General features: G+C 38.3%; 1 protein-coding gene across 10 annotated transcripts in view; it reads right to left on the reverse strand.

Annotated features, from left to right (window-relative positions):
• dnm2a (dynamin 2a) overlaps nt 1-27,791 on the reverse strand; it is a 62,282-nt gene that overhangs the window by 15,600 nt on the left and 18,891 nt on the right. For 3 of the 10 annotated variants that reach the window (XM_048168176.1, XM_048168101.1, XM_048168013.1), the window contains exons 2-15: nt 25,903-25,976; nt 19,129-19,605; nt 18,715-18,813; nt 17,614-17,774; nt 17,263-17,405; nt 17,041-17,176; nt 16,777-16,844; nt 14,633-14,771; nt 10,247-10,333; nt 10,093-10,163; nt 8,519-8,567; nt 6,197-6,208; nt 2,117-2,227; nt 65-174 (exon numbers count right to left, since the gene is read on the reverse strand). In XM_048168176.1, the coding sequence (XP_048024133.1) occupies nt 65-174; nt 2,117-2,227; nt 6,197-6,208; nt 8,519-8,567; nt 10,093-10,163; nt 10,247-10,333; nt 14,633-14,771; nt 16,777-16,844; nt 17,041-17,176; nt 17,263-17,405; nt 17,614-17,774; nt 18,715-18,813; nt 19,129-19,605; nt 25,903-25,976 (1,737 nt within the window). Of the gene's footprint in view, nt 1-64; nt 175-2,116; nt 2,228-5,986; nt 6,020-6,196; nt 6,209-8,518; nt 8,568-10,092; nt 10,164-10,246; nt 10,334-13,094; nt 13,234-14,632; nt 14,772-16,776; nt 16,845-17,040; nt 17,177-17,262; nt 17,406-17,613; nt 17,775-18,714; nt 18,814-19,128; nt 19,606-25,902; nt 25,977-27,791 lie in introns of all 10 variants that reach the window. The other 7 variants (XM_048168646.1, XM_048168404.1, XM_048168734.1 and 4 more) reach the window with 5 other exon arrangements.

The raw sequence follows: 27,791 nt of genomic DNA on the forward strand, positions 1-27,791 counted from the left end.
GATCAAACACATGAAGCCACCAAACACAAATACACAAATATAGAGAGTTGCAGTCAGCCCTGACCTTTGCTCAGTGTTGAAGATACCAAAAATGTGCTTATTGGACATGAAGCCTTTCTCCACGTCTCTGAGCTTCAGGTTGTCCAGAGGAAGCATGTATTTCTTCTCTTTTTCCTATTAGAGCGCAACGAGAGAGGAAGAAAAACAATCTTATAAACCACTTCACAGTGCATGGTCACATCGAAAAGTTCTGCATGAAGATAATTTTTTTTTGTGATCAACAGAAGAAAGTGAGTCATATGGGTTTAGAACAAAATGGCGGGGAGTAAATGATGACCGAATTTTCATTTTGGAGCGAACTGTCCCTTTAAAGGACCACCAGGTTGCCAAGCCAGAGAGGGGGATGTGAGACAGAGAGAGAAAAGAAAGAGAAGAGGAGGAGTCTAGATGAGGACTAATGCTGCCAACTCGTTCTGTTGAGTTGAGAAGCAGCATCTGGAAACGTTTATGTCTGCACAGCTACGGCCCCAACAGTTACATCACTCAGAGGAACACTTCCCTGCCCCCAACACACACACACACACAGACACAGACACACACAAACACAAACACACACACACACACAACCCCCCCCAGTAACCCAGTACGATTTCCTGCAAATTCCAAAGTTGGATCCCGGCTGGAACATTTCAGTGCGCTTGCCACGTCACTTTGCCTCCCCTTTCGTCCCTTTTTACTTCGTCCCGCTCTTCGTCTCTCTTTTCTCCGTTTACCGCTTTCTCTTTGCTTCGGAAAGCAACGCTAAAGGAACATCGATCTGTGTTTTTTTTGTAAAACAATGGTAAAGAGCGAAAACCACAACTGTACTTGCTTCAGATTGTAAGAAAGGAGCCATGATGGCAGAACGGTCCGTATTTCTCTTGAAGAAACTGCAGAGGCCTGGAATATACATTTGCCACGCAGCAAGTAGACATGTGAGTATACCGAATATAAGTTTGAAATGAACTCATAATGTAAAGATTATTAAGACGTAGAGCTGGGATATGTTTTAGATTCGTAATATATATAATATATCGCTTTTTTAGTGAATATGTGGGCCAGTTTTAATTGCTTGATTCTTTGTGCGTCTTTATTACTCAGTACAAGGAGCTTTTTAAAATGTACAACTTTATGGTCACATTTCACCCCAAAATCAAAGGAAATCATATTTTGCATTAAAAATGAAACCTATTTAAATGCACCATGAGAAATAAAACGTTATTCCACCAAATGATCATTAGCATAATATGTTTTTTTTTTTTTTTTTTTTAATTTCCATTATTTGCAATGATTCTAATTTGACTTGTTACTGTAATTCAGTATTATTTTACTGTATTACACTTTACAACTGAAATTCAATAGTTTTGTTCACATACAAAGATTTTGGGGGATTTTAATGATAAAAAAATTGCTGCTGAAATGATCAAGAAAAAGGTTCTCTTAATGACTATATAACAAGCTTCATTTACTTTACAAAACATATTTTCTTATTGCTTTATTTTAAATAAGCAGTGACCCGAACATGCTCTCGACGGGTTTATCAGTGTGTCTGTCTGAACTGTTTACTCTCCTCTGCAGTCGTGTGCGGTCCTCGGGGCAGTGACCTGCGGTCCAGCCGCCCTCTTGCCTCCCCCCCGCCTGCCCAGTGTTCAGACTACCTGTTCATCATGCTGCAGCTGAACAGTAGTCCGCACATTGGTTAGGCTGGGCAGGGACACACACACCCGCGCCTAGAGCTGAAGGACTCTACCATTCGCTGCCGGACGGGGGGATTTTACGTATAAACAAACTCTCTTGGGGACTAAAGTAAGACGTGTACATTAATGCATTTGGCAGACGCTTATATGTAAAGCAACTTACAGTATACATTCAGAAATTTATGAGGTCCTTGGGAATGAAAACCATGGCCTTGACGTTACCAGCGCCATGTTCTACCAGTCGAGCCATGAGAACTCTGGAGAACAGCTAACGTTCGCACTAATTTCAAACACACATGGAGTTTGAGACCAACTTGAGTGGCGCTAGTTCAAGAGGGGGAGGGACTGCAAAAAAGAAATGAAGAACAGATGAATCTCACCTCCTCATCCTTGTACCAGGACAGCGATTCGGCTGTGAGGACGAACCAGTACTCCTTTGAGCCGCCCTTCATGATGCTGATGTTGAGAGTTAGCCAGCCTTTACGGATCACCTGTGGGACAGGAGGTGGAAGGGGGGTGGAGGAGGGTGCAGGGCATGCCACAAGGGTGGGGAAACATTTATGAGATGCACACACTTGTATATTCAACAGACTTTGTTCTAGAAGCTTGTGTCCTATGCTGAACCTATAAACCCTATTGTCCAAACCTTTGACACTTACCTGCTAAAGAAATATTTTCTGGTACCCTGCCAAAATTGTGTTGTCATCACTTCTAGCGACTAACCTAAATAACTAAATAAAGCTGCTTTGTACATTTCAGTAGTGGTTCTCAACTGGTTTTGCAACATTAAGGTGTAGCCACATTGGCGAAATTTCATCGAGATTTTATCGGCAAAAAGGCCCACTGTTCATTACAGCTCATACATACAAAGGCCACTTTAAGACAAAGCAGGATTCTGAGTTGGAAACATTAACCAATTTAACCATGAACGAAATCTGTGTGGGGAAATCTTTCGCCCTCATGCAAAACTCCCAATCGTGTGGATTTAGTTAACTATAATATCCCTGTTGTGACTGGGCCCGTCGATATGGAAAACTATTAACATATTCAAGAGTTTTACAGCAAAAGTGATGACTGTAAATGCATAAATAACAGAAGTATGATTTATTAGCCTAAACGCACACTACTACATGTTGTATTAGCTATAGTATTAGTGTATGAGCAAAAATCCCATTATTTTTGATTGGACGCAAGATTTTTTCCATCTTAAAAGTTGATACACACCATCATATACTTATTTGCACTTTATTATTCACATTTCGTTTTGCGTTTTCCCTGCTATCTGAACAGACTTGCGATATTTAGGTTGCGCCTTACCAGTTGGGAACCACAGGACTACGGTATCTAGCATGGAGTCAGAACATAAGGCAGCAATTAAAGCTTAGTCACAAATAAACGGTCTAGAAACCTCGAATAAACACTAACAAAACCAATGGGGAGTGTCTTGAAGTCTTGAAATAGAGCAACAATAAAAGTACAAAGGAAAAATTCTGTTGTGCTTGTCGATTTTTTTTCCTGCTTTCAAAAGCAATGCGGCAATGTGACAGCAGATGCCATCCAGACCCACTGATCTGTCAGAGGAACGGAGGTCAGAGGTCGACAGCGGTATGTTAGGGTCAAATTTGGTGAGTAAAAGCTAACCTACATGCTGGTAAACAAGACAGAACGGCGTTAGTGTTGTTAAATGGAGAAAGGCGTACACTCAAGTGTGAAAACCTATTGAAACAAGGAGGAATAGTGAGAGAAGACATTGGTAGGCGAGTCGCACTGGTAACCAGAGGCTGTTTGCTAAGAAAAGGTACAGGAGTAGGAAGGGAATGTAAAAATGTTAGTCAAGAAAACAGTTTAAAAAGAGGGGAAGGGCTTTCAGCAGGATTTCAATGTTATTTTTGGGGGTTAAAGGGTATCCGAAAGTCAAGGATTGTAGGATCACAGTTAACATGAAATCAAAATGAATCTTATTTATCATCTTAACGCATATTCTGGTTCCGTCCTGGTACTACATCTTTAATTTGTCATACCACATGGCATCAATAATTGTGAACTTATTCCATTACAGAAGAAAATCTGTACCACAAGCTTTTCTAAGATACCGTCCCTTTTCCCCCTTTCCATTTTGCTTTGTTCTCCGTAAAGTCGGAGTGAAACTGAGAAGAAAGGGTTAGAGTTAATTAGAAAGTGCCAACGGAAATAACACAGACATAAACTAATGGCAGAGACTATATAGATTGTTTGCCTTGGTGGGGAAATGCCATCAACCTTCTTAAATCTAGAAACTTGATAACCATCTCTGAGAGGGGAAAAAGACGATAGAGATTGATGAGGTGAGAAAAAAAACAAGGACAGTACGGCTCAGGCATCTCGTGTTAGGATCGTACTGTAGCGACCCGAACAAATGACCACAAAAACGCTTTCGATCGAATATCTTTTCATCAGACAGAAACCCAGCAAATATCTGCGGTCAGAGCTTGACTCTGGCTCTGTATTCTCTAACATGGATCCGATTTCCCTTTGCCGCCCACAACTGGAAGAAACGAGAGCATGACCCTATTTTCCGTTAGTGTTTGGATTTCTCTGCTCCTCCACATTGCACATTCTAACTGATGTCTCTCTAACTTACACTAATTAATCCTAATATTATGTACATGTAAAATGCATAATTATCAGCAAGTTAATAAAAGAGTTGGCAAAATATGATCTTATTAAACAGAGATCTGTTGATAGAAGGGATGATTTTGAATTAAAGATGAGATGATTAGATGATTACCTGTGAGAGGCGAATGTTAATCACACTAACAGAAATGCCCCAATTAACTTTGCACCAGAAAGGATTTCTCTAAGGTTGAGCAGTTAATTTTGTAAATTAGAGTCGATTGATTAGTAAAAGGAACCCGGTACTGCCACATTCTGGTCATTACTGGCACACCAAGGGGAGAAAAAAAAACTAAAATAACCAAATGGTAGGGCTGGACAATATCTTGATTATTCACAATAATTTCACTAGAGGTATAAAATTAAGCAATAGGTAATATTGTGCTGATTTAAAACACTTTTCTTTGGCCTTTACAGGAATAGTTCACCCAAAAGTGAAAATTCTATCATCATTTACCCCCAAGTTGTCCCAAACCTGTATGTATTTCTTACTTCTGCTGAACACAAAAGAAGATATTTTGAAGAATATGGTAAACCAAACAGTTGATGGACCCATTGATTTCCATAGAAAAACCTATGGAAGTCAACGGGTCCATGTTTGGTTAACGTCATTCTTCAAAATATCTTCTTTTGTGTTCAACAGAAGAAAGAAACTTGAGGTTGAGTAAATGATGATACAATTTTCATTGTTGGTTGAACTATCACTTTAAGTTTCTTAAAGGCTTTACTTTTTTTTTTTTTACTTTACTTTGAGATGGTAAATTCTATTCATCTCAGTGAATTGGTTCAAACCGCCCAATTCATTAAATAGTTTCAAATCTCTGATTTAATGATTCAACTTAAAACTGCTCATGCTTTAATTAAACTTTTATTACGTTTTTAATTAAAAATGGCTGTATGGATGCAATGATACTGAATATTGTCAAAACGTTATTGTGTTGTTTTTCTTGCCAATATAGCCCAGTCCTACCTCAGAAGTGTCGTTTTTCTTCATAAAAACGAAATCATATCATATTTCAATGGGAAATAATTTTGATTAGCTATTCATGGCAAATACATTCAAAAATCTATAAAAATATGAATTAATTCATAAAAACAGCACAACACACTCAAACACACACCACGTTATCTTGGGTTTGAGTTTGGCTCCTTAGTATGATTGGATGTTTTCATAGCCCCGCCCACCCACCATATGCCCATGGTGACGTAGAGGCTGATTCTCCACAAGGCAAACTGCTCACCCAGCCTGGGCCGCCAGGACTCACATCCAGCAACAGGACAACCGAGGCCTCCATTTCACTCATATATATTCTCATTAAAAAAAATAATTAATATTCTTTCATGCAAAAACAAAAATACAATGATATATGATGTAAAAGGTGCACTGTGAAATTGTCTTAAAATAAATGGTTAGTAACGTTCTCTTGGTCTAATTACGAGAATTACCGAATGTTAGGTGATGCCACTAATTACAGTGTGCATTTTATGGTGGATTATTTGAGGTCAGTTACTGATTACTCGTAACTGTACTTGAACAAGCAGCTATGATTTAATTTTTATCCCAGGTTCCACTATTTTGGTTTTCCACCAGACTATACCTTCTCGACTTCGCCTTCTCTCAGGCCACACAGCTGCAGAGTGAAAGAAAAATCATCAGCTTTATAACTCTCGCCGTCAAGTCTGCACACAGACATGCCGCCCACGCTGATAATTATGAGTTGGTTGACCTGTTACGGCCTCAGTTCTCCTGACTGGATGAGCGCTGATGACCTATAACTGGGTGTGGCTTGTAGGTTTGTGGTACTTACCAGTATTTCACCCTGCAGTGATAAGGAGGGAGGGGGTGGGGGTGAGTTTTGGGTATAAGAAATGAGACAGAGACACAAGAAACAAGCAAAGCAAGAAAAGGAGGACAATGCAGAAGTATTAGAAAGACGTGTTTTTCAAATGGAAACCAAAAGGGTTGAAAGGGACAAGAGTGTGATGGAGTGAGTCAAAAAGAGAGAAGAGTTATAGCGAGAAAAAAAAAGTTGTGAAGACAGGGAAGCAGACACAGACAGAGAGAGAGAGAGAGAGAGAGAGAGAGAGAGAGAGAGCAACAGAACAAAGTTACATGCAATTAGATTAACTGACAGTACCACAAATCAGAATTATCTAATAGGTTGTGTCATTGTCATGGCTGGATCCATGCACATTCTGAATTACACTTCAAAACAAAGAGGGGAAGTCTGCGTTAAAATTAGGGCAAGACTGAAACAAATAAAACAATGCACTGATTATTCATTTTTCATGCGTCAGTGTTACTAGCAGCTAGTATTGCTGTGATGCTAGTGAAAGCACAGTTTCTCAAAAGCAGGGGAGGAAATGAAAGGGAATGTCCCTGTCTAATAACACGTCATACTTTCAAGTTGCTTATGTCATTTCCACTGAAACCTTCATACTTGGCTCTTTCATGTTTCGAACTGTGTTACTCCTCAGTGCAGAGAAACGTTCATGCAAATGAAACTGTACACAAATACTGTGTCCTAACCAGGTGTGACGTGACAAGATTCCAGCTGTCAACGCAAATTGTGACATGATGCTTCACAATAACATCCATATTTGATTTATAATAAAGTCATGACGTCAATTTGTAGACCAACCCGGAAGGCTAACAGACCATGGCTTCCTTCAGAAATGTTCTATGGGTTTTTTGATTTCGGAGTAAAATAAGGTTCTTATTTAGAATACACGTCATTTATGTTGCAGAATAAAACATGAAATTCTTTTTAATTACCCAAAGCTTCCAGGTTTGAAGACTCAAACTAAACATTTTTAAATATACACTGCCCTCCAAAAGTTTGGAATTGCCCTAGAAAAGTGGGGTTTTTGACAATATTGGCACACAGTAAAATTCCCAGCGTTAAATCAACTCTGCTCAGAGTACATATGTTCCCTCTCTAAATACTGTTAAAGTAACACTGAACCAGAGTTAGAGTTAATGAGATAATTAAGCAATGAATATTGCTGTGACTGAAGTCAGTTGTAGTTCTTGTGTTTCTCTTTTCTTCAGTGATTCTGCTTGTTAACAGCAGGTGTTCATCACTAATGTGCAATCATTATTTAATTAATTACTTAATTATCTCATTAACTTTAACTCTGCTTCAGTGTTACTTTAACACTATTTAGAGAGGGACCATATGTACTCTGAGCAGTGTTGATTTAACTGGAGATTTTGCTGTGCATGAATCCTTTTTAATTTGTGATAATTTTGCACTGATAAGGGACAACAAACTATGAAAACATATTTTATTACATAAACAGTTTATACATAGAAAAAAACTTACATTTTCGATTAGCAGCTATCGGACCTAAACTGGGTTCTAATTGGTTCATTGTATTCTAAACTTAATTGGCAATCAGTTGTTGAAGCTATTAAGGTGTGCTGACCCCAAAATCTTTTACAAACCTGGGCCAAGTTTAAACCAGTAACCAGGCATCACAGCTGGCAAATGGGCATGTCTGACTTTGACATGTATATACAGTATTGCCATTATTATGTAATCAAAATGAAAATTATTATTGCTGGTCTTCAATGATAATATCAAGTTACTTTAATGTATTTGCACCAAAAAATTATAAGGATTTATGCTTATATCGTCCAAAACCACACTTTGCCAGGGGTGTTTCCAAACTTTTGGAGGGCAGTGTAGTTATGTAGATTTGGATTTTGGGTCAATGAGTGTTCACTCTAGGTGGGGATAAAATGCCAAAAAAAAAAAAAAAAAGATTAACAAAAAGCCCCCTTTTTTGTTGTGGTCAGTAAAGGCAAAAATTTGGGTTTACATGGAAGCCATAGGTTTTATCACTCATTGTTTTTTGTCGCACCTGGTACGGAAACTGTATAAAAGGGTGTAGTTGATAACATGTATAAGTTAAAGAGGACATACTGTTGAGTTTTTGATCAAATGAGGTAAAGTAAAATGATTGCTGTGTAAGGGATTCCTCAGGGTTTAGTGTTAGGCCCTTTTGTGTTTAAATGGAATGGTGGATGGAGTGATGGTGTTGGAATGAGGGATGTGGGGGAAAGACTCAGGGATTATCAGAGTGGATTCAAGAGCATGTGGAAGCAGAAACAGAATTTTTTTTACCTGGTTGGGAATGGCCCTCTTCTTATTAACAATATTTCTTTGCTGGGCACTGTAGGTGGTGGAAACATACAGAAAACAATGATTAGACACTGACTGCATGCTGCTGTCTGTATTGTTAGAATACCACAACAGTAAAATTATATCTGTGTAAACCTCCTTGGTGCTCTGGGTGTGAGCGATCCTGCCACTGAGGCAGGAAGATAGGAGGGGCGGGAGGAAAAAAAGGAGATGGGTGGTCTAATTAACATCTATCGTAATGTAGCTTTTGTGATCGAGGGGGCGCTAGCGCACCTGTTGTTGCCGTACCCTGGTATGGTACCGTCATCCATCCGTCTGAAGTCAAGACTGAAAGTGACGGCATGAGAACCGTTAACAAAGGTGCCCTGACAAACTCACGACATGCGCATTGGGACACACGCAAGACGAGCAGGGTCAGACAGGCTTGATGCTGTAGGCTACCTCTGTCTTAACTCTTGAAAGCTCTACAGTAGCCAACTGAGCATGCAGACATTTCACATGCAAGTCTTTAGTCGCACACTGGTTGTCTGGGAGGTCAAAGACATGCACTGATAATTTTAGTGCACTTCAGTTATGTCCAATGCATTACCCATAATGCACAGGCAGAGGGACTGAAACTGATCATTTTAGTCCACTGCACTGACAGTACACAGGAGATGCAGTCCAAAAGATGTTTTAGGAGGTTAAAAACATCCTGGAAATACCTATATAGGTTTTCTAAATACATTAAAATATTGTTGTTTTAAATGCCCTAAGAACAACACAGAAATGGCTATATTGCTTGGGGATGTCAAATGTACTAATGCTTCCAAAGCATGTTGAAATATAAAAAAATTAAATAAAAAGTGAAATGTTATTGCAATTGCAACTGTTTTTATATATTTGATTAAGTTCTAGTCTTCTGTGTCATATGATTGTTCATAAATCATTCTGATATGCTGATCTGCTGCTCAGGGTACATTTATTATTATCAATGTTGAAAACAGTTGTGCTGCTTAATATTTTTGTGGAAACAGTGATATATAGAAAAATAGAAATTTTGTGTAACATTATAAATGTCTTTAGTGCCACTTTTGACCAATGTAATGCATCATTACTGAATAAAAGTATTAATTTATTTACTTGTAATTAAACAAGTTTACGAACCTGGCCATAATTGTGAACTGCATGAAGGCTACAAACTACTGTTGTAATATTCAATGTTAACTTTTTTTTTTTTTTTTTAAATATCAAGAATTTTATAGTTGCAAGTACTATATTCATAGCTTTGAACCTTTGAAAGATTCAAGGGTTTTGTTTGAGACACTCATATGCTGATTTCACTCATAGCAGATTAACTCTGCTAAACATCATGTAAAGAGGTCAACTGTGGTTGGTTGCTTTACATGTTGGCCACATAGCCCCTTCCTGTCTAAGTCAGTCTAAATAAAACTGCACAGCGAACCAGACTTAAAGACAGTCAAAAGTCTGGACACCCAAGACAAAAGCACTGCTAAGGTTAGGGGTCAAAATTTCAGGTGTGACCTAGAATGTGCCACACTGGATGCTACACATACTTTGCAAATCCAATGAAGTCCTCATGGTTGGTGTTGATGTATGACAGCTCAATATCAATCAGCAGAAGGACCTGGTAAAGACAGTCATTTTGCACAATGAGAAAATTATGAAAAACTCCAAGTGATAAAAGTGGATCTCTCATTGGTCTCGCACCTGGTCCTTGGTCTTGCCTTCTCTCTCTCTGACGTAAGTAGTGACGATCCTCTCGGTCTCTTCTCGCAGTCTGGGGTAAGAGCTTAGCTGCGGGGAAAAACACCAGATAGATGCAGGCTACAGCATGTACACACAGCCACACGCACACATACATAATCACACACACGCGTTCTGCGACATGAAAGTGGTAGAAGCTAACCACAGGTAGACCGTTTCACACAGGTCGATGTGAGGACTAGTTTTAGCTAAGCCACCGTGCACAAAAAGAATCAGTGCAAGAGAGAGCAGATATGCGCACACTCATACTCACAAACATGCAGATTTGGGCATTTCAGCAAGTTGTGCAGGTAAGACAGCATTCACTCCCAGCTAGGAAAAGACAGTGAATGAATAAATGAAGTTCTAAGGTGCAGTAAACCAAATTTAAGGGATGCTGTTACTAGGGTTGGGAATCGAAAACTGGTTGTGAATATGATTTTAAATCATTAATGGCTTAAATTTAAAACTTAAATATTTAAAATATCAACTTTGTTTCATAATTGACAAATTTCGCAACACTGACAGTTATTGAACTGAATTGAATCTACACTGAACTGAATAACGACACTATCGTCTTCTGCTTATAGCTGAATTGAACTTATTTCATAATTGATTAACTTTACACAGTCAGTAAACTGACTATTTTCAATAGTTTTCTGTTTACCACAGTAAAGCTGCTTTGAAACTATATTGTATAAAGCACTATATAAATAAAAATGACTTGACTTAAAATACTACAGCCAAATGATTACGTTTTGTTCCATTAACGGTTATTATATACATTCTTACATTAATGCAGACGAAACAAAAGGTTTATACAAAACCAAGACAAAATACATTGGGCCCTATAATACACCTGGCGCAATGCGACGCAAGGCGCAGCGCAAGTGTGTTTGCTATTTTGCGTCCGGCGCCGTTCGCGTTTTTCCCGTTCAGCGCCACGTCCTTAAATTAGTAAATAGTAAATTTGCGCCAGTTAGTGCGCCCATGGGCGTGCTGGTCTAAAAAAGAGGTGTGTTCAGGCGCATTGCCGGCGCATTGCTATTTTAAGGAGCTGAAAATAGATTGCGCCATAGACCAACTCAAACCTGGTCTAAAGTCTAAAGTCAATGGCGCAATATTTTTTGTTAGAGCGCATTGGTAGAAACTGCGCCTCTGGGCGCGTCCACAGTGCGCGTTGACTTTGCTTATTACACACAAGGATGCGCATCACACAAGCATGCCAAATATTAAAAACAAAAGGATTAGAGTGTAAAAGAATATTATTGTGTAGGCTACATAAATATAAAAATGTAACTTCGTTTAACTTCTAACTAAACGTTTAACTTCGCGCACGAGCAGATCGGTTTCTTAGCTTGAAAAGTGTTCAGCTTTTCCGCCAACAAATTAAATGACTTAAATGACTCATTCATTCACTCACCGAACCTACTGGAGTAGTTATTGAATTAATAATGGACTCACTGTAAATAATGGCGACCAAACATTTTCAATAAAATCAACATCAACATCTAAATCTCTGTTCATTCTTGTGTTTCTCTTTCCTTCAGTGTTTCTGCTTGTTATCATCAGGTGTCTTCAATGTTGGCAATAAAAAATAAAGAGTTGTTCATTCATCTTTGACGTTTGTCTGTTATTCAGATATTTTTGTTTAAATTTTACTCGTTTTAAATGGTTGACATTTAAGGAATTAATTTGATTCATTCTAACTCAATTCTATTTGTTGAATTTAATTTATTAATTATGTTGCTTGTAATCTGTTGCAAAAATTTTATGGAGTAGATATAGCGTATTACTTTATACAGCAACATAATTTATGGCAAGTCATTATTTTTGGTCAAATTAGACTTAAAATAAGCCAAGAACTGTGTCTTAAATGTTCTATGGACCCATTTTATATTAAATGTCTTTAACTACTATGTACTAAGATTTAAATTAATTATTGGATACAATGAACTAAGTGTGTTCATACAATAATTTGGTGCTTCCTCAAATGTATTAAAATAATTATTCAAAATGGAATTGGAACTGGAATTAGAATTGTTAAATTCCTTCACGATTCCCATCCCTAGTTACTAAAACGTATTAATCTTAAGTGATAAAATTATTTTATGTTAACAAGTATGTTGTGAAGTGCAGGAAATAATTAATTTTTGACGTGAAAAATCACGCAAATACTCTTCCAAATCTGAGAGTGAAAAAGTGAAAAGACTTAAGAAAAAGGAAAGGATGTGAAAATTTAAAAAAAAAGAAAAAAAAAGAAAGAAAAGTGTGACATTGGGGAGGGAAGACAGAATCAACACAAGTATTGTACTGCAGTTCCTCCTATGACCACAAGATGGCAGGTGACTGGTTCTTTGTTGCTATGACAACAGCAGCAGCCTTTTGTGTCTGGAGCGGTTGGCAAACCATCTGTCACTGTATGTTTTTTAATTTTACAGGCAGTGGTTCAGGTTAACTGATGCTCTACTAAGGCAACAAAGAGCGAAAGAAGGTAATGTGCCACTGACAAACACTGGAACTGGGGCTCTAAAGCTGATTCAACTTAGAAACACCCTGTTTTTCCAAGCAATCCGGATGCTATTTGTTGGAGTCACAGGGACTATGGAAATGTAAGGCTCGTTATGGAACAGAACTTTGGACATGAGTGACATGAACACATTCCAGACACACACGATGGGTGTGGCGGAGAGGGCGGGGCTGATTTGATACAGGTGGAAAGCTGATAGGACAGTTGGGCGGCAGCGAGTGGAAATGGAGGGAGGAGTTTTTGTTTTTAAGCTCTGCCTCTTCTCAGTCCGCTCCTGGTTACCTTGTTAGCACTTTTCCTGACGAGGGTGGTGAGTTCGGACACCACCAGGTCCACACATTTCAGGCTGGGCTCTTTCAGTTTGCGGATCTGCTTTTTCACTATAGTCTCAAAAGCCAAGTCAGGGGTGAACAACCCCGTTCTGAGGGGGGTCAGGGTGATGCCATTGGGCAGGGGGGAGAAGAAGTGTTGAGGTGTTAAAAGAGCACAGAAAAAAAGAGAAAGAAGGCAGAAGAGAGCATAGAGAAGGGGAAGAATAAACAGAGAGGAAACTTTTAGTTGATTAATCATTGCTTATCTATGAACAGATACAAAGTGACCTCTAAAAGGGGGAGTCGCAGGTTTTCACATCCATGAATTATGTATTTTTGCACCACAATAAACACCCTAGAAAAGCCTATTCAACTCCAAAACAACTAAACAATAATATCGGCAAAACACATTCACTCCAAGTCCTATGCTACTACACAGTATTAAACAAGTACACTAAAGTTTACTTCTTTTTCAAAAGGATCAGACTGGAGGTTCATATGTTGATGTGCATTTTGAGTTGTGTTGTAATGTTACTGTCATGCCTGTTTTGTGGCTTTGTCCAGGTTTATGTTTTCATGTGTTTTATTATTATTATTATTATTATTATTATTATTATTATTCTTCATTGTGACGAGCAGGGCGAGTGATAATGAGCATCGGCTGCGAGTCGCACCGGCCTCGAATCTCTCGCCCGCCCTGCTCGTCATATTCATGTTCCTGTTTGTCATGTAATTCCCATTCCCCTAATGTGATCTTCCATTGTCTAATGTGTCATGTTCTGAATAGGTTCCTTTTTTTATGTGCCATGTTTTCATTGGTTCATTGTGTTCAGGTGTTTCTTGTTTGTAAGGTACTTTTTGTATAAATAGCCCTCATGTTTCCATTGTTGGCTTGTCGTATATTGATGTCAGTACAGTTTTGTCAAGACCAGTCACGTCTAGTTCACGTTTATATTCATGTCTATGTTCTCAGTCAAGTTTACTTCAGTCATTGTCTTGTTTTGTTCACATTGGATTATATCAATAAACAGCTCTACATTCAACTTGCACTCAAAGGAACTAAAAGAATTGTCACTAGATTCATTAAGACAGTTGAACAATCCCACCCTTACTTGATATGCATTTCGGACTTGGTGTGAATGGGCCTCAATGGCCCTTACATTTCATTTTCAATATTTGCCTACATGCTCAGCATTCAGCAGGATGTTGCAGACCCACGGCTCATCCCTTTTAGACTGCAGATGACCAGAGAGTGTCATTCTCTGCTCATCTACCTTATCACAAGACCGTCACAACACCCCAACACACGACAGCAGAGCCAGCGCACAAGGCAGTCGGGAGGGGGCTGAGGGGGTCACACCGACACGCAAACACACTCCCCAAAGTCTATCGTTCAACCTCTAACTCTCGCTCTGTGCTTTTGGCTGAAAGCACTGTCTGTTTGTCTCAGGTGTAGTGTGACCCCCTCACTGGAAGCCCCCCTGTGGCCAGGCTGGGGTACTGCAGTACCTTGTTGGTGCACTGCCTGAATGTGTTGATGAGCTCTTGAATAACCAGATCGATACATTTCAGACAGGGCTCTTTCAGCTTAATGATCTGCTTTTTCACGATGGCTTCAAACGCCAGATCTGGAGTAAACAGCCCAGTTCTGAGAACGCACAGGACAGACAGACAGCAGGACATAAGAGGACGGAGACAAATAGTGAGGAGAAAGAAAACAAACAACAAAAGTGGCAAAAAGTAACTCAAAGACAAATATTTGTGACAATGACGTGAAAATTAAACATAACAGAAGTGAAACCAAATGAAAACAGGATATTTGAAGGTGAAGTGGAGGGAAAGAAGACGATAAAGACATTGGTTAAGCTCACAAAGACTAGAAACAGAATCCTAAATAATAAACGGACAGATAAGTGTGGCTTGCTGTGGGGAAAAATAAGTCAATTAGACATTTCAGAGAAAACAAGGTTCCTCAGTGATTTTAAGAATCATTTTAGGCCATGCCCTCATGACACTCTTTTTACAGTTACAGATTAATTTTTTAGGGTCTGACAAGAGACACCCCTATCACAGCCTAATACAGTAGCTCCTCACTGCAGAACACGAGATCCAGGATCCAGATCCAGGGGGTGGAGACAGGTAGGTTTAGGGATATGTAAAGCGGGAGCAGTTGGATCCAGATCCAGGGGTGAAGATGGGTAGGTTTAGGGATAAGGGGATGGAGACAGGTAGGTTTAGGGATATGTAAAGTGGAAAGAGTTGGATCTAACCTCGCCCCCTGGATCTCGTGTTCTGCAGTGAGGACCATCTCACCTAATCGATGCTCACTCCAGTTGCAGACACGCGGTAAGCTTGAGTAGAAATGTCATAATCAAGATCAGCTCATTTGAGTCAGAGTCAAGACCGAGAGCAGAAGTGGGTTGAATCCGACAAGACCGTCCACATGCTCCATTGAGGCCAAGTACAAGACCACATTTTATATTTTCATTGTCTTGGTCCTTGAGTTCAAGAACATATTTACATGGTCTTGGTCCTCGGGACCAATATTACAATTTCCTGGTCTTGGTCCTCCCTAGGCCATATTTTCACGGTCTTGATCGTGGCCCTCGAGTTCAAGATCATGTTTTCCTGGTCTTAATCCTCGAGTCCAAAATTGCAATTTCATGGTCTTGGTCCTCAAATCAGAGTTCTAGACCATATTTTCACGGTCTTGGTCTTGGTCCTCGAATCGCTCTAAACCATATGTTCATGGTCTTGGTCCTCGATTCTGAGCCCAAGACTATTTTATTCATGGTCTTGGTCCTCGGGACCAAGATCACAATTTCACGGCCCAACCTCGATTCCAAAGTTCATATGTTCATGGTCTTGGTCCTTGAGTCTGAGTCTAAGTTTATATTTTCATGGTCTTGGTCTTGTCAAGGCTGAGCATGACCTTCTTCGGGTCTCGGTCTTGACTTACACTTGAATGAGCTGGTCTCAACTACAACAGTGGAGTAGTTAAACAATATGATCTGGGCCGGGTTTGAGCCAACATTGACCCCGTAATGTTTTCAATCATGTTTGATATTTTTGCCCCGTAATCTCGATGAATAAGCAACTACACTGCAAAGATGATGTGCGACAAATCATAATAGAAAAAACGTTGGAGAGAAAATGAAAAATATTTTTTTGTCATTTTTTTAGGGAACTAAAATACATGTTCATAGTATTTATAATGCTTGTAAATGTATTGTTTTATTTACCTGTACTTTACATTATTTCTGAATGTAATAATAAAGTGTGACCTACACACCATTGTGACTTACCTGTGTTATTTTGCAATTTTGACCCAGTGCAACTTATTTTTCAAAAAATACAGTATTGTCAAAAGTGTGGAGACATGCAAAAAATACTGTTACTGATATATACCGACTGACAAATGCAATTTGTAATATTTTAATTAGATGTGACGTGAGCAGTAAACCGGTTCTGGTAATTGCGTTGGGAAAGCATGGCCTTATCATAAAACATGACAGAGAAAGAAAGTGTGTGATTGCAGTGAAAGAGTGAAGGATTAGTCAGTGAACAGAGGATATAAGAAGTGCCATGGCTTTCATGCCACTATATGGCCTACAGGGTTTACAAGCGCCTGCAGTCAATGGGACACCACTTGCCTGACACCATGGACGTTCTTAATGGCGTGACTGATTTCTCGCCGGAGCTCCTTCTCATCAAACACAATCTGAAAGAGAAAGAGAGACTTCATAACAGGGACTTGCCACTGCGCCTGTGGGTTCTCCAGGAACTTGTTGTGACTTGTTATCTTAAGATCAAAGTAGTATTTGCTGGATTCTAGACACGTACAATCATTCAGGCAAACTTTGACAGTTCAAAAGCAGACAAAACTGAGAGTTCTGTTGAAAATAGAGGCACTTTACCTTGACCAGCTCAAAGGGGAAGCGCTCATGGAAAATTCGGTTAATCCGGGCACCTCCAGACAACTCTGCTGTGTCCACCTGGTCTCCGGACCCTTCGATGCATTTCTCAAAGTCAACTCCAAACTGCTGGACCATCCTGAAAGTGGTACTCAGAGTTATGCACATCTGCCCTAGCCTAGAAATTGCTTTAGTTAGAGAAGCTAGTCACGTTACTGTACTCACTGCAGCAGAGCCTTGGTCTTTCGCGTAGGGTCATCCGGGCGGAAATTTTTATACTCTTCTACCTCCTTTTCCAATGAGAGAAGCTGAGACTGGAGTTTGCTGCGTAAACCGGGTAGCGTGTCCCGGATGTGGTTGGTCAATTGCTAGAAATAAAAGAAAGGGAAGTGAGAATGTGATATGCAAATATAAAGGCACAAGGGTGGCATTCACCAAACAAAGTCATTTTCAGGATTTTGCAACATAAGATTCGAAAATCCATTCCAAAATGGCCAGTTATTTGCGCAATTCCATAGCCGCATTTTCCCATGCGGACCGGCAATATGTACGCCGCAGCCAGTGATGTGTTCCTACCTGGTTGAGGGTCTTCTGCAGGTGAGGTGTTCCCATTCTTTCAGCCATGTGTCTGTAGCTGGGATGGGATAGGAAGAACTTCCTTTCTGCCGCAAGTGCAGCACGAATATCCTTTCTGCCATCTATGTCTTTCTGACTACGGTTCACTACACCAATATAACCTGGGACAAGGAAAGTGACATTAAACAGCCTGTGTTGGGGTTGGATGGTTTGACAGTATATACCCCATGCAATGTCCAGGAATATAAGTGGGCAGTAAAATTTATCTGCTTACCCCCAGGGCATCCAAGATGTAGGTGACTTTGTTTCTTCAGTAGAACAAAAATAATGATTTTTAATTTTTAAAAATAATGATTTCCAACCGTTGCAGCCTGTCAGTTGTATAATGCATGTCAATGGGAACTTAGTCTATAAGAGTAAAAAAAACAAAAAAAACATGCACAGACAAATCCAAATTAACCGGATGCTGAATGCAGCTGGACATAGTGGTGTTTTAGAGGTAAAAAATGATATAAATACTGTTTGGTTTCTCGCACAAACCGATAGTTTCTTGTCTTAGGACATCAATGTGTCGTCACGAGCCGCAGGGTTTAATTTGGATTTGTCTGTGCATGTTTTTTTTTACTCTTATAGATGGTGTTGCCATTGACAAGCATTATACGACTGACAGACCGCAACAGTTGGAGTTAAAAATCATCATCTGTGTTCTACTGAAGAAACAAAGTCACCTGGCTTTTATTGAAAATAAGAACATGTTCTTAATAATTTGCCTGGTAAAATAAAGGTTAAATAAAACAAAGTCACCTACATCTTGGAAGCCCGGGGGGTAAGCAGATAAACATAAAATTTTTGGGTGAACTATCCCTTTAAAATAGAAAATATTTGTAATAATAGTTCACAATATAAGTGTTTTTACTGTATTTTATCCAAATAAATGCAGCCTTGGTGAGCATAAGAGACTTCTTTCAAAAATATTTTAAAAAATTATATCGACCCCAAAGTTTTGAACAGTAGTGTATATGGTTACTGAGACATAAAATGACTCATAAGTTATTGACAGTAAATTACACTTCTGTAATGTTTTAAGTACAAACTTCCTACCTCTACGCAGTGGTAAGAGTTTATTTTCCAGGATATCCCGAGCATCTGTACCCTCATCCATTAGATCCAGTTTAGTAATCACACCAATGGTACGCAGTCCTGTTGAAATACAAACAAAAACATATTAACAACATCATCAGGGCTTGTGTGGTCTCCACAGGACTCCCACTCTATTGGCCAATGAATTTCATTGACTTTTCCGTGACTTCTCCAATTGTTTGTGATTACTTGATCAGGATTATTTAAAATAATAATAATAATAATAACCTAAATTTAAGTTGATTCACTACCAGAGCATTTGGGATTCACTAAAAATAACCAAATTCACTCATGGTTGCTATGCTATAGGTTTCCATAACTATGTGAACTCTATCCTCCACCTTTCATTATTTCATCTCTCCCAGCAATCCTCACCTTGAGGGTCCACCTCCTTAGCCACCTTGAGGGCATCAGAATTGGCCAAGTCAGTGTTGGCCGGGGTGACGGCAAGGATCAGGCAGCTCTCCCTAGTGATGAACTGCAAAATCATGTCTCGAATCTGGTGCTCGATGTCTACCGGCTGGTCGCCCACCGCAACCTTGGTCATACCGGGCAAATCAATGAGAGTCAGATTCAATACTGTTGAAGAGAGAGAGAGAGAGAGAGAGAGAGAGAGAGAGAACATTTTAACAATGGCTGCCGCGATTACGAGTGTGGACTGAGGAAAGCAGTGGTTTCTTGGGGAGTCTTGTGTTGTATTACCGTGTGGAGAGTACACCCTGAGGTTGATGGGAATAGGAGAGATGCCCTTGTTGGACCCTGTAATCCTATCGGTTTCTGCTTCAATTTCCTGCCGGACTTCATCAAAGTCCACAAACTTCCTCCCTTTGCAGTGCAAGAACTCAGCATATTCTACAGAGAGATGGAGAGTGTGGATTAGAGTGATAGTGTGATGACAGATGACATTTCATCATCAAAGCATGTGAGACATGAAAACCATAGCGGTATTTTCACCTAAAGGCTAAACCCTTTCACTGCCACAAAACTTGAGAGATAGCATTCCACACTAGGGCTATTATAGTTAACTAAAACCATAAAAACGATTTGTTACAATAAACAAATTTCGTTGAGATAAATTTCAGCTTCAAATAAAATTAATTATATAGAATATTAAGTATAAAAAACAAACATATAGCTAAAACCGAAACTAAAATAAAAAGTATATTGACGTTTAAAAAAGGTTATAAAATATAATAACACCATTCCACAATAATATACAGAAAAGATGTTTTTCAAAACATTTATTCCATACTAATTTCCAAAAGTGCTGCATGATTTAGTTCACACAACAGCAAAAAAAAAAAAAAAAAAAAAAAAATGCAATTATTTTAACAAATATTTCAACTGCAATGAAATAGGCCTACAGTAATTATACTGATTTAAAGGGATAGTTCACCAACAATTTTAGTTTTATTTTAATTTAGTTTAAATTGATGTACTTAAAAAATAAAAACTACAGATACATGAAAAAAAAATGACAAAAACATTAAGCATCTTGTATATTAAGCAAGCAAGTTTGAGCTTTCGTTTACTATATTTGATGTGCTCTCTATGTGTTGATCAATGTTTATATGTGAATACATCTGTTCATGATATAAAGTGATTGTGTCTCAAGCCATGTATGGAAGTTACGATGACTTGCGGTTCAGTGAGTGAGTCAGTAATTCCACTCTGGGAGTCATTATGACAGTTTCATTAACAAGATGCAGGCTCATAAGAGTTAAAGGAATAGTTCACCCAAAAATGAAAATTCTGTCATCATTTACTCGGCCTCAAGTTGTTCCAAACAGGTATAAATTTCTTTGTTCTGCTGTACACAAATGAAGATATTTTGAAGAATGTTTCGTCCCCTTGGAATTATAAGGTTCTATCTGCGTTCAAAGCAGATTTGAGATATTGAGCTTCAAAGTTTTTGCATTCCAAAACCCGAATCCTCTTAATAGCACTGCTGGCTAACGTTAGCGTGGTGTCTAACTGAAATAACTCCTCAGCAATCAGATACAGCAAAACCAGGGCTGCCAACTTTTGAGTTCAGCTTAGAGTGAGATTTTGGGGGTGGGGCTTTGGTTATGGGGAGGGGCTTATGAAGGGGCGATTTCATTTGTGATTACAAATATGAAATTTAATCGAAAGCTTGGTGAACAGCTTTGGAGAATTTGATGTTTCCCCATTCAAAGATATCCGCTTGTTAAGTCGTGACATAAGGAAAGCCGTTTCCGGGTCCAAGCCTCGACTCGTTTCACTTGAGAATGCCATCGATGGCCGTTTATGAGCGCTATAGAGTACCTCAGGGATGACGCATTTTTGTAGGCAAAACCCGGAAGCGAGTTAGCATTTTCGGACTTCCGGTTCCAATGCCGTAAAGTCTATGGGTTTTTTGAATGGGTTTTTGCTAAATCGCCTGAAATAAGGTCTGTGGTTAACAAAGCCTCTAAATACTTTCACGTTTTGATCTATGACATAAAAAACACCAGTTATGACCCACTTGTGATTTTTAAACTTTTACTGTGTCTTAAAATCGGCGGTTGATAACCAATTGCTAAAAGGGACTACTTCCTTTGGCGGGGACTTTAGACGTCATCATTAAAAACGGGACATTTGGACAGCATTTCTCATGAAAAAGTGGATAAGTATTAATAACAGCACAGATCATAATCAGCGAGCATGTTTATAAATAAAGTTGTTTTCTAAATAAAGTTTGAGGAAGCTTGGTGGTGATGATGACGTTGATCCGCGACTATGGTGTGCTGTAGTCCGTTTATAGCCTACTGTTAGCCTTTTATATCTGACGACTTTATTTAGGCTTCAAAATCTATAAATGTTGTGTTAACTTGTAAAGATTATCTTGATAGACAAAACGTGTAAGTGTCATAACCCTTTGTTAAACACAGAGCTTATTTTCTGCGATTTTCCAAAAGTCTATGGGAAAAATGCATAGGCTTTCAACCGAGGGAACCCGTGCGCCGCTAACTTCCGGGTTGGCCTACAAAAACGCGTCATCCCTGGGGCACTCTATTGGGTCAATTGCGTGAGTCTCACGCATTCAGCGGCAGTTGGCAGTTGGCAGCCTTGGCAAAACACACAAAAAGACTGTAATTCCCTGGAATTTGGGCTGCTGTCATTGACAAGATCATAAATAAAATAGTCGATCATGAGGTTTCTAATAAACATCACGTTGTGTGAAATTATTTAGTCTTCTCTTCACCAATTTAGCTCTTTTCTGTGGTCTCTTCCGCTATCGCGGAATCATGACAAAGAATGCTGATCCTGATTGGTCCTCTTGTGTGTATTTGAAGTGCTGATTGGCTCACGCAGATAGAACCCTATAGAACCAAGTTAGAGTGTGACTTTGTAGATAGAACCTTTTTGTTTTCTAAAAAAAAAAAAAAAAATACCAAAATGTGCACAACTTAAATAAGTTCTAACAGAATATGAATAACTCAATTTTGACAAAAAAGTCAGATAGAACCTTATAATTCCAAGGGGATGATCTGTAACCACGCAGATCTCGCCCCCCATTGATTACCATAGTAGGAAAACATACTATAAAAGTAAATGGGGGCGAGATCTGCTTCCAAATATCTTCCTTTGTGTACAGCAGAACATTTTTTTTTTTTTTAATACAGGTTAGGAACAGCTTAAGGGTGAGTAAATGATGACAGAATTTTCATTTTTGTGTGAACTACCACATACATTGTGACCAATCAGTCTGATTCATTAAAGTTTTTCAGTATGATGTTGTGGAATATTGCAGACATTCAAGAAACCAAATTAGTATTAAAGTATTACAAAGTAGTATACAAGTATTCAAAATGGAACCTGTTCTCTGCTTCTCGATTCCCAATCATGTGAATGATCCACAGATATTATGCATTTAGAAGCAGACAACAGCAGTTCAGCTTAGTTATGTTCAACTTTACGGTCAATTACACTCATTCGGAAGATCATTTGTTCAGTAATGTCTTTCTGTCTGAATTAATTCTCCATCTGCACTTCAATGTTCTCGCTACATTACAGTACATTCATACTGAAAAGCCATATAAATGATAATTGCTTGTAAAGTGGCTCAGAGCTGTAAATGTTAGAAGGGGAATTTTCAGAGGAGAACTGCCTTGTGTATGAAATCTGAATAAGATGACGTTATTAGTTAAATATTAAGTGTGACGTTTTTGTGCCAATAGCAACAGGAACTGCAATAAATAACTTTTTTTTTTATTGTTTTCAAACTACAGTATGATAAAACGCATGTTTATGTGTAAAGTGGAATGTCATAGAATGTGTCAAAATTTGGACGAATAAATCAAAAGAATTATTGTAGACTTAGGGGCTGTGTACACAATACCATTTTTCAACTAAAACTGAAAACTTCTTATGGGTTTTGGCCATTCATTTAACATTTTGGGGGCCTGAAAACACACAATTTTGAAAACGGGTTTTTAAAGTGCAAGTTTTTGAAAATGATACTGTTACCATCTCCATGTAAACTACAAAACAATGCAAATTTTTGAAATGGTAATGTTATGTGCATGTATATTACATTTTCAGTCTATAGGCATGTAGTGTTTCTTTACAAAGTAACATCGACAACTACTGGCCTGGCATGATTAGTACAGTGTTTTTAAGTCTTATTTTTTTTTATTTTACAGATCCATGTAAACGTGGAACATTTTGAGTCAACGTTGCCCACTGGATGCAAACCTTTCAAAAACGTGAAGGAAAAACTTTTCCGCTTTTAGTACACTAAGGGTACATTTACACAGCTACAATCAAATCGTGATATAGATAAGTGTCTTCAAATATTAAACAGCAAAAAGACTGCCATTTAAAAATTCTACATGTTTCTGTGTGAATGAGCGGCACAGTTACGTCTACTACCCAGATTTAAGCACGTATGATGCTTGTGGTGTGGTCACTATATGAAGACATGAATGCATTAACTTCATCGTCACTTAACCAGCATTTCACCATTTCATTTGATAAAAACTATAGTAAAATAAAAAAAAAAAAAAAAAAAACTCTAATGCCTCGTTTCCACTGAGCGGTACGGTTCGGTTCGGTTCGGTACAGTTCGGAACGGTACACCTTGATCAGGCTTGCGTTTCCACTGCCAACAGTACCCTTACTTGATAGGCGTGGTGTAGCCGCTAGCCGGAAAGTAGTGATTGACGTCATTCTCGCGCGAAGAAGAAAACGACACAGTAAACAACAATGGAGGACATACAGCAGATCTCGTTCTTGCTTCTCGGCTTGAGGCTGTCTGTCACAAGAAGAAGACGAGCTTTGCTTGCTGCACGCCAACATTCAGAGTTTCAGAATACCAAGATCGCAAAGTTTAGACGTCCATGCAGCAGAACCTACTAAGCAAGCGGAGGAGAAAACCCGCGTAATTTAAAAACTATTTTATTGTGTCATGAAATGTAGTTTTAAAAGTTTTTCAGGCGAGAATGTAGTTGTTTAAACCTGAAATCTGTGGTTTATTTATAAAGATAGCGCCTATTTGAAAATTTGATCTGACGTTGTCGGAGTTGTGAGATCCAGGTGATCACCGGGCGCTCGGTGCTAATGTACGCAGCCGAGAGCAGCTGTTAAAACTGACTTTTAACAAAAAGAGAAGGTTGTTTTGTCTTAATTCATTTTATTATAGGCTACATACAGTGAAGATAATCAGAGTACATGCCCATATTGCCTGAACCACATATTAATAGGTTTCATATTTTTTTAAATAAAAACGAAAATAGGCAGGGCTGTGCTTTATATTTTGTTTTGTTATATAGCCTACATGAAGTGAAGATAATCAATGCACGTGTTGCCTGAACAACATTTGTGTGTGGTGCCTCTTGTGTTGTCATTCCCCTTGTAGCACGCGCAAGTGACGATTCTCTGTCAACCAATCAACGTTCTGCAGAGTGTAGCTCCACACTTTTGGTACGGTACTATTGTGCTTGGTACCCCAACGAAAGGGTCCCAAAAAAGTGGTACGGTACGGTTCAGAATTAGGGTACCATTCACAACTTTTGACAATGGAAACGGCAAAAATTGCGTACCGTACCGTACCGTACCGCTCAGTGGAAACGAGCCATTAAAGGTCTTCATGATTGCAAAATAAAAGTATGGTTTAACTTGAAGAAATGGTGACAGAAAAATATAACTACTGTACAGCAGAATGTACTTCTGAAACTAATAACAATAATTTTTTTTAAAGATTTTTAGTTCATATTTTAATTTAAACCTTTGTTGTGCAGAACTTTGCTTGCCAAATAAAAGGAATTGTTTAATTTTTATTTGATTACATTTTAGAAGTTTAAATTGTTAACATTTTATGCATGATAAAACGCATGTTTATGTATAACGTGGAATGTCATAGAATGTCAAAATTTGGAAGAATAAATCATAAGAATTATTGTACACTTAGGGGCCGTTTACACAACAACATTTTCAACTAAAAACTGAAAACTTCTTGAGCGTTTTGGCCATTCATTTACATTTTGGGGGCCTGAAAACACACAATTTTGAAAATGGGTTTTGAAAATTATACTGTTACCATCTCCATGTAAACTAAAAAAAAAAAAAAAAAAAAAAAAAAAAAAAAAGCAATTTTTTTAAGTGGTAATGTTATGTGCATGCATATTATATTTTCAGTCTATAGGCATGTAGTGTTTCTTTACAAAGTAACATCGCCAACTACTGGCCTGGCATGAATAGTACAGTGTTTGGAATTCGAATTAAAAGGAATTGTTTAATTTTTATTTTATTACATTTTAGAAGCTTGAATTGTTAACATTTTATGCATTCTTTTGATTACCACAGAAAAATAAAAAAATAAAAATAATAGATAAAAAAAAAAACATTTAATAGTGCCCTAATTTTCATTGTTAAAATTGTATTAAATTCTTAAATTGTTAAAGTTTTATAGATTCAATTGATTAGAATGTAATTAATTATTAAAATGTAATTAAAAATGCAATCCAGAAAAATTAAAGCGGAAAACTAAAGGGCCCCTGATGTGTCATTTGATCTGACACATTTTGCCACACTAAATATTATGGGTACTGTGTATGAATAAGCATGAAAGCATGTGGTTTCACCCATCCACATACATATTACGTACCTGAAAAGGCTTTGTTCAGTTGTGCTCATTAACACACTCACCAGCTTTGTTGTTAACTAGCTGCAGAATAAGAGGCCTCCGGGTGACGATGCCTGAGCCTCGGGGAAGGAAATCCCTGTTAAAATAAAAAAAATAAAAAAGAGAGAGAGAGAAAGAGAAAGTGAGTATAGATGGAAGAGGGGCAAACAGTCCTGAGTCATTCATAGCAATCAAGCTCAATTTTCAGGGGTAGCAAAACTGATCAAATTATTCATGAGTGAGGGGGCGAATGTTTAGGAGCAACCTCTTTGCATTCATATCAGAACACACACACAAACAAACCAAGACACTATCTGGTCCCTTGTAGCAATGAATATTAAAGCACAGTGGCATCTTTTGAAGGCCCGCAATTCCTAAGAGGCTGCAATGCTTTTGCAAATGAATGGCCACTGCCGTATCTTGCAGCCAAATCAGGGTACATTTAATAACACTGTGGTGTATTACAAACACCCTCTAAGATCAAACTGTGAGCTGAGAGCAGGGAAATTTCAGTCATTATACTTTGATATATCCACAGATTTAATAAGCAGCACAGAGGACAGAAGAGGTACGGTTTTAATGGTAATATCAGGGAAAATAAGGCAGGCATTCAGTCAGTCCACATACAGCCCAGTTGCACAAGCATGTTCATGTTACTGTGGCGGTTACAACCTTCAGTACTCAAGGAGGCGATAGAGTTACCTTCAGATGTTGCTTGCTATAAACAAAAAAGTAGTATGTTATTATTTGAGCATTAAAGGGTTAGTTCACCCAAAAATGAAATTTCTGTCATTAAATATTGAGCCGGCGTTCAGACGTAAACACGGAAGCTCTGAACTGCATTCACTGCATCAACTGCGTACGAGTCTGACAGGGTATAGAAGAATTTGTTGAATAAAGTCGTTATTTTTGTTTTGTTTTTGCGCACAAAAAGCATTCTCAAGCAGCATGCAAATGATAGATTGCGTGCCGAACCTGCTGCCTTAAATCGCGCTAAATTACTGTCGTTCTCGACAATGCACCTTTGTAAAAGTAGAGATTTAGCGCTTACTCGCACGAAGAACAAATATAGACACAGATATTGAATTAATTTTGATTTAAGACAATCTTTCTCCGATACAAAAACATACCTTGTGTGAATTGTATTTAATGATGATAACGAGCAAGAATGCAATTGTTCCCAAATATCCACATGACTGCAAACGTGGCATTATTATACAACAGGTCAAAAAATAAAACGTAAATTTTAAACACAGTTCTGTCAGTATTTACTCTATTTAGCAATGAAATAATAGTTCTAACGAAAACCACAGCAGAACTACAACACACGTCTGTATTTCGCGAACAATTCTGTGGCTTTGAACGAATCGTGAGAGTCAATGATTCAATGATTCATTCACAGCCACTTGCTTCGTTACTGAATGAATGACTCGATGACTCACTCATAAAAACAGTGACTTGCTGCCACCTACTGGCGGTTTTAGTTTAATATTTAAAAGTTTTACTTAGTTTTACCATCATTGCATATTTCTCTATTGGACATTTTTTATTTAAAACATTATTTATTTTATAAAGTTATTCATAAAGGTAAAAAGAAAATCAATTTAGGGGGCAAAAATTGTCCCTTAATGGTAAAGGTGTGACTGCAGTCTAAGTGGAAGAGAGGGGGTACGCGGAAGGATGGTAATCCCTTCAGGGGGTACTCCAAGCTAAAAAGTTTGGGAACCACTGATTTAAAGGGAAAGTTCACAAAAAAAATCATCATTTATTCACTCAAATGTTGTTCCAAACCTGTATGACCTTCTTATATGAGGACATAAAAAAAAAAAAAATATTCTGTCCATACAATGGAAATCAACGGTCATCAAAACTGGTTAACAAAATTCTTCAAAATATCTTCTTAGAAGAAAGA

The sequence above is a fragment of the Megalobrama amblycephala genome, linkage group LG1 (assembly GCF_018812025.1).
Source record: "Megalobrama amblycephala isolate DHTTF-2021 linkage group LG1, ASM1881202v1, whole genome shotgun sequence".
NCBI lineage: Eukaryota > Metazoa > Chordata > Actinopteri > Cypriniformes > Xenocyprididae > Megalobrama > Megalobrama amblycephala.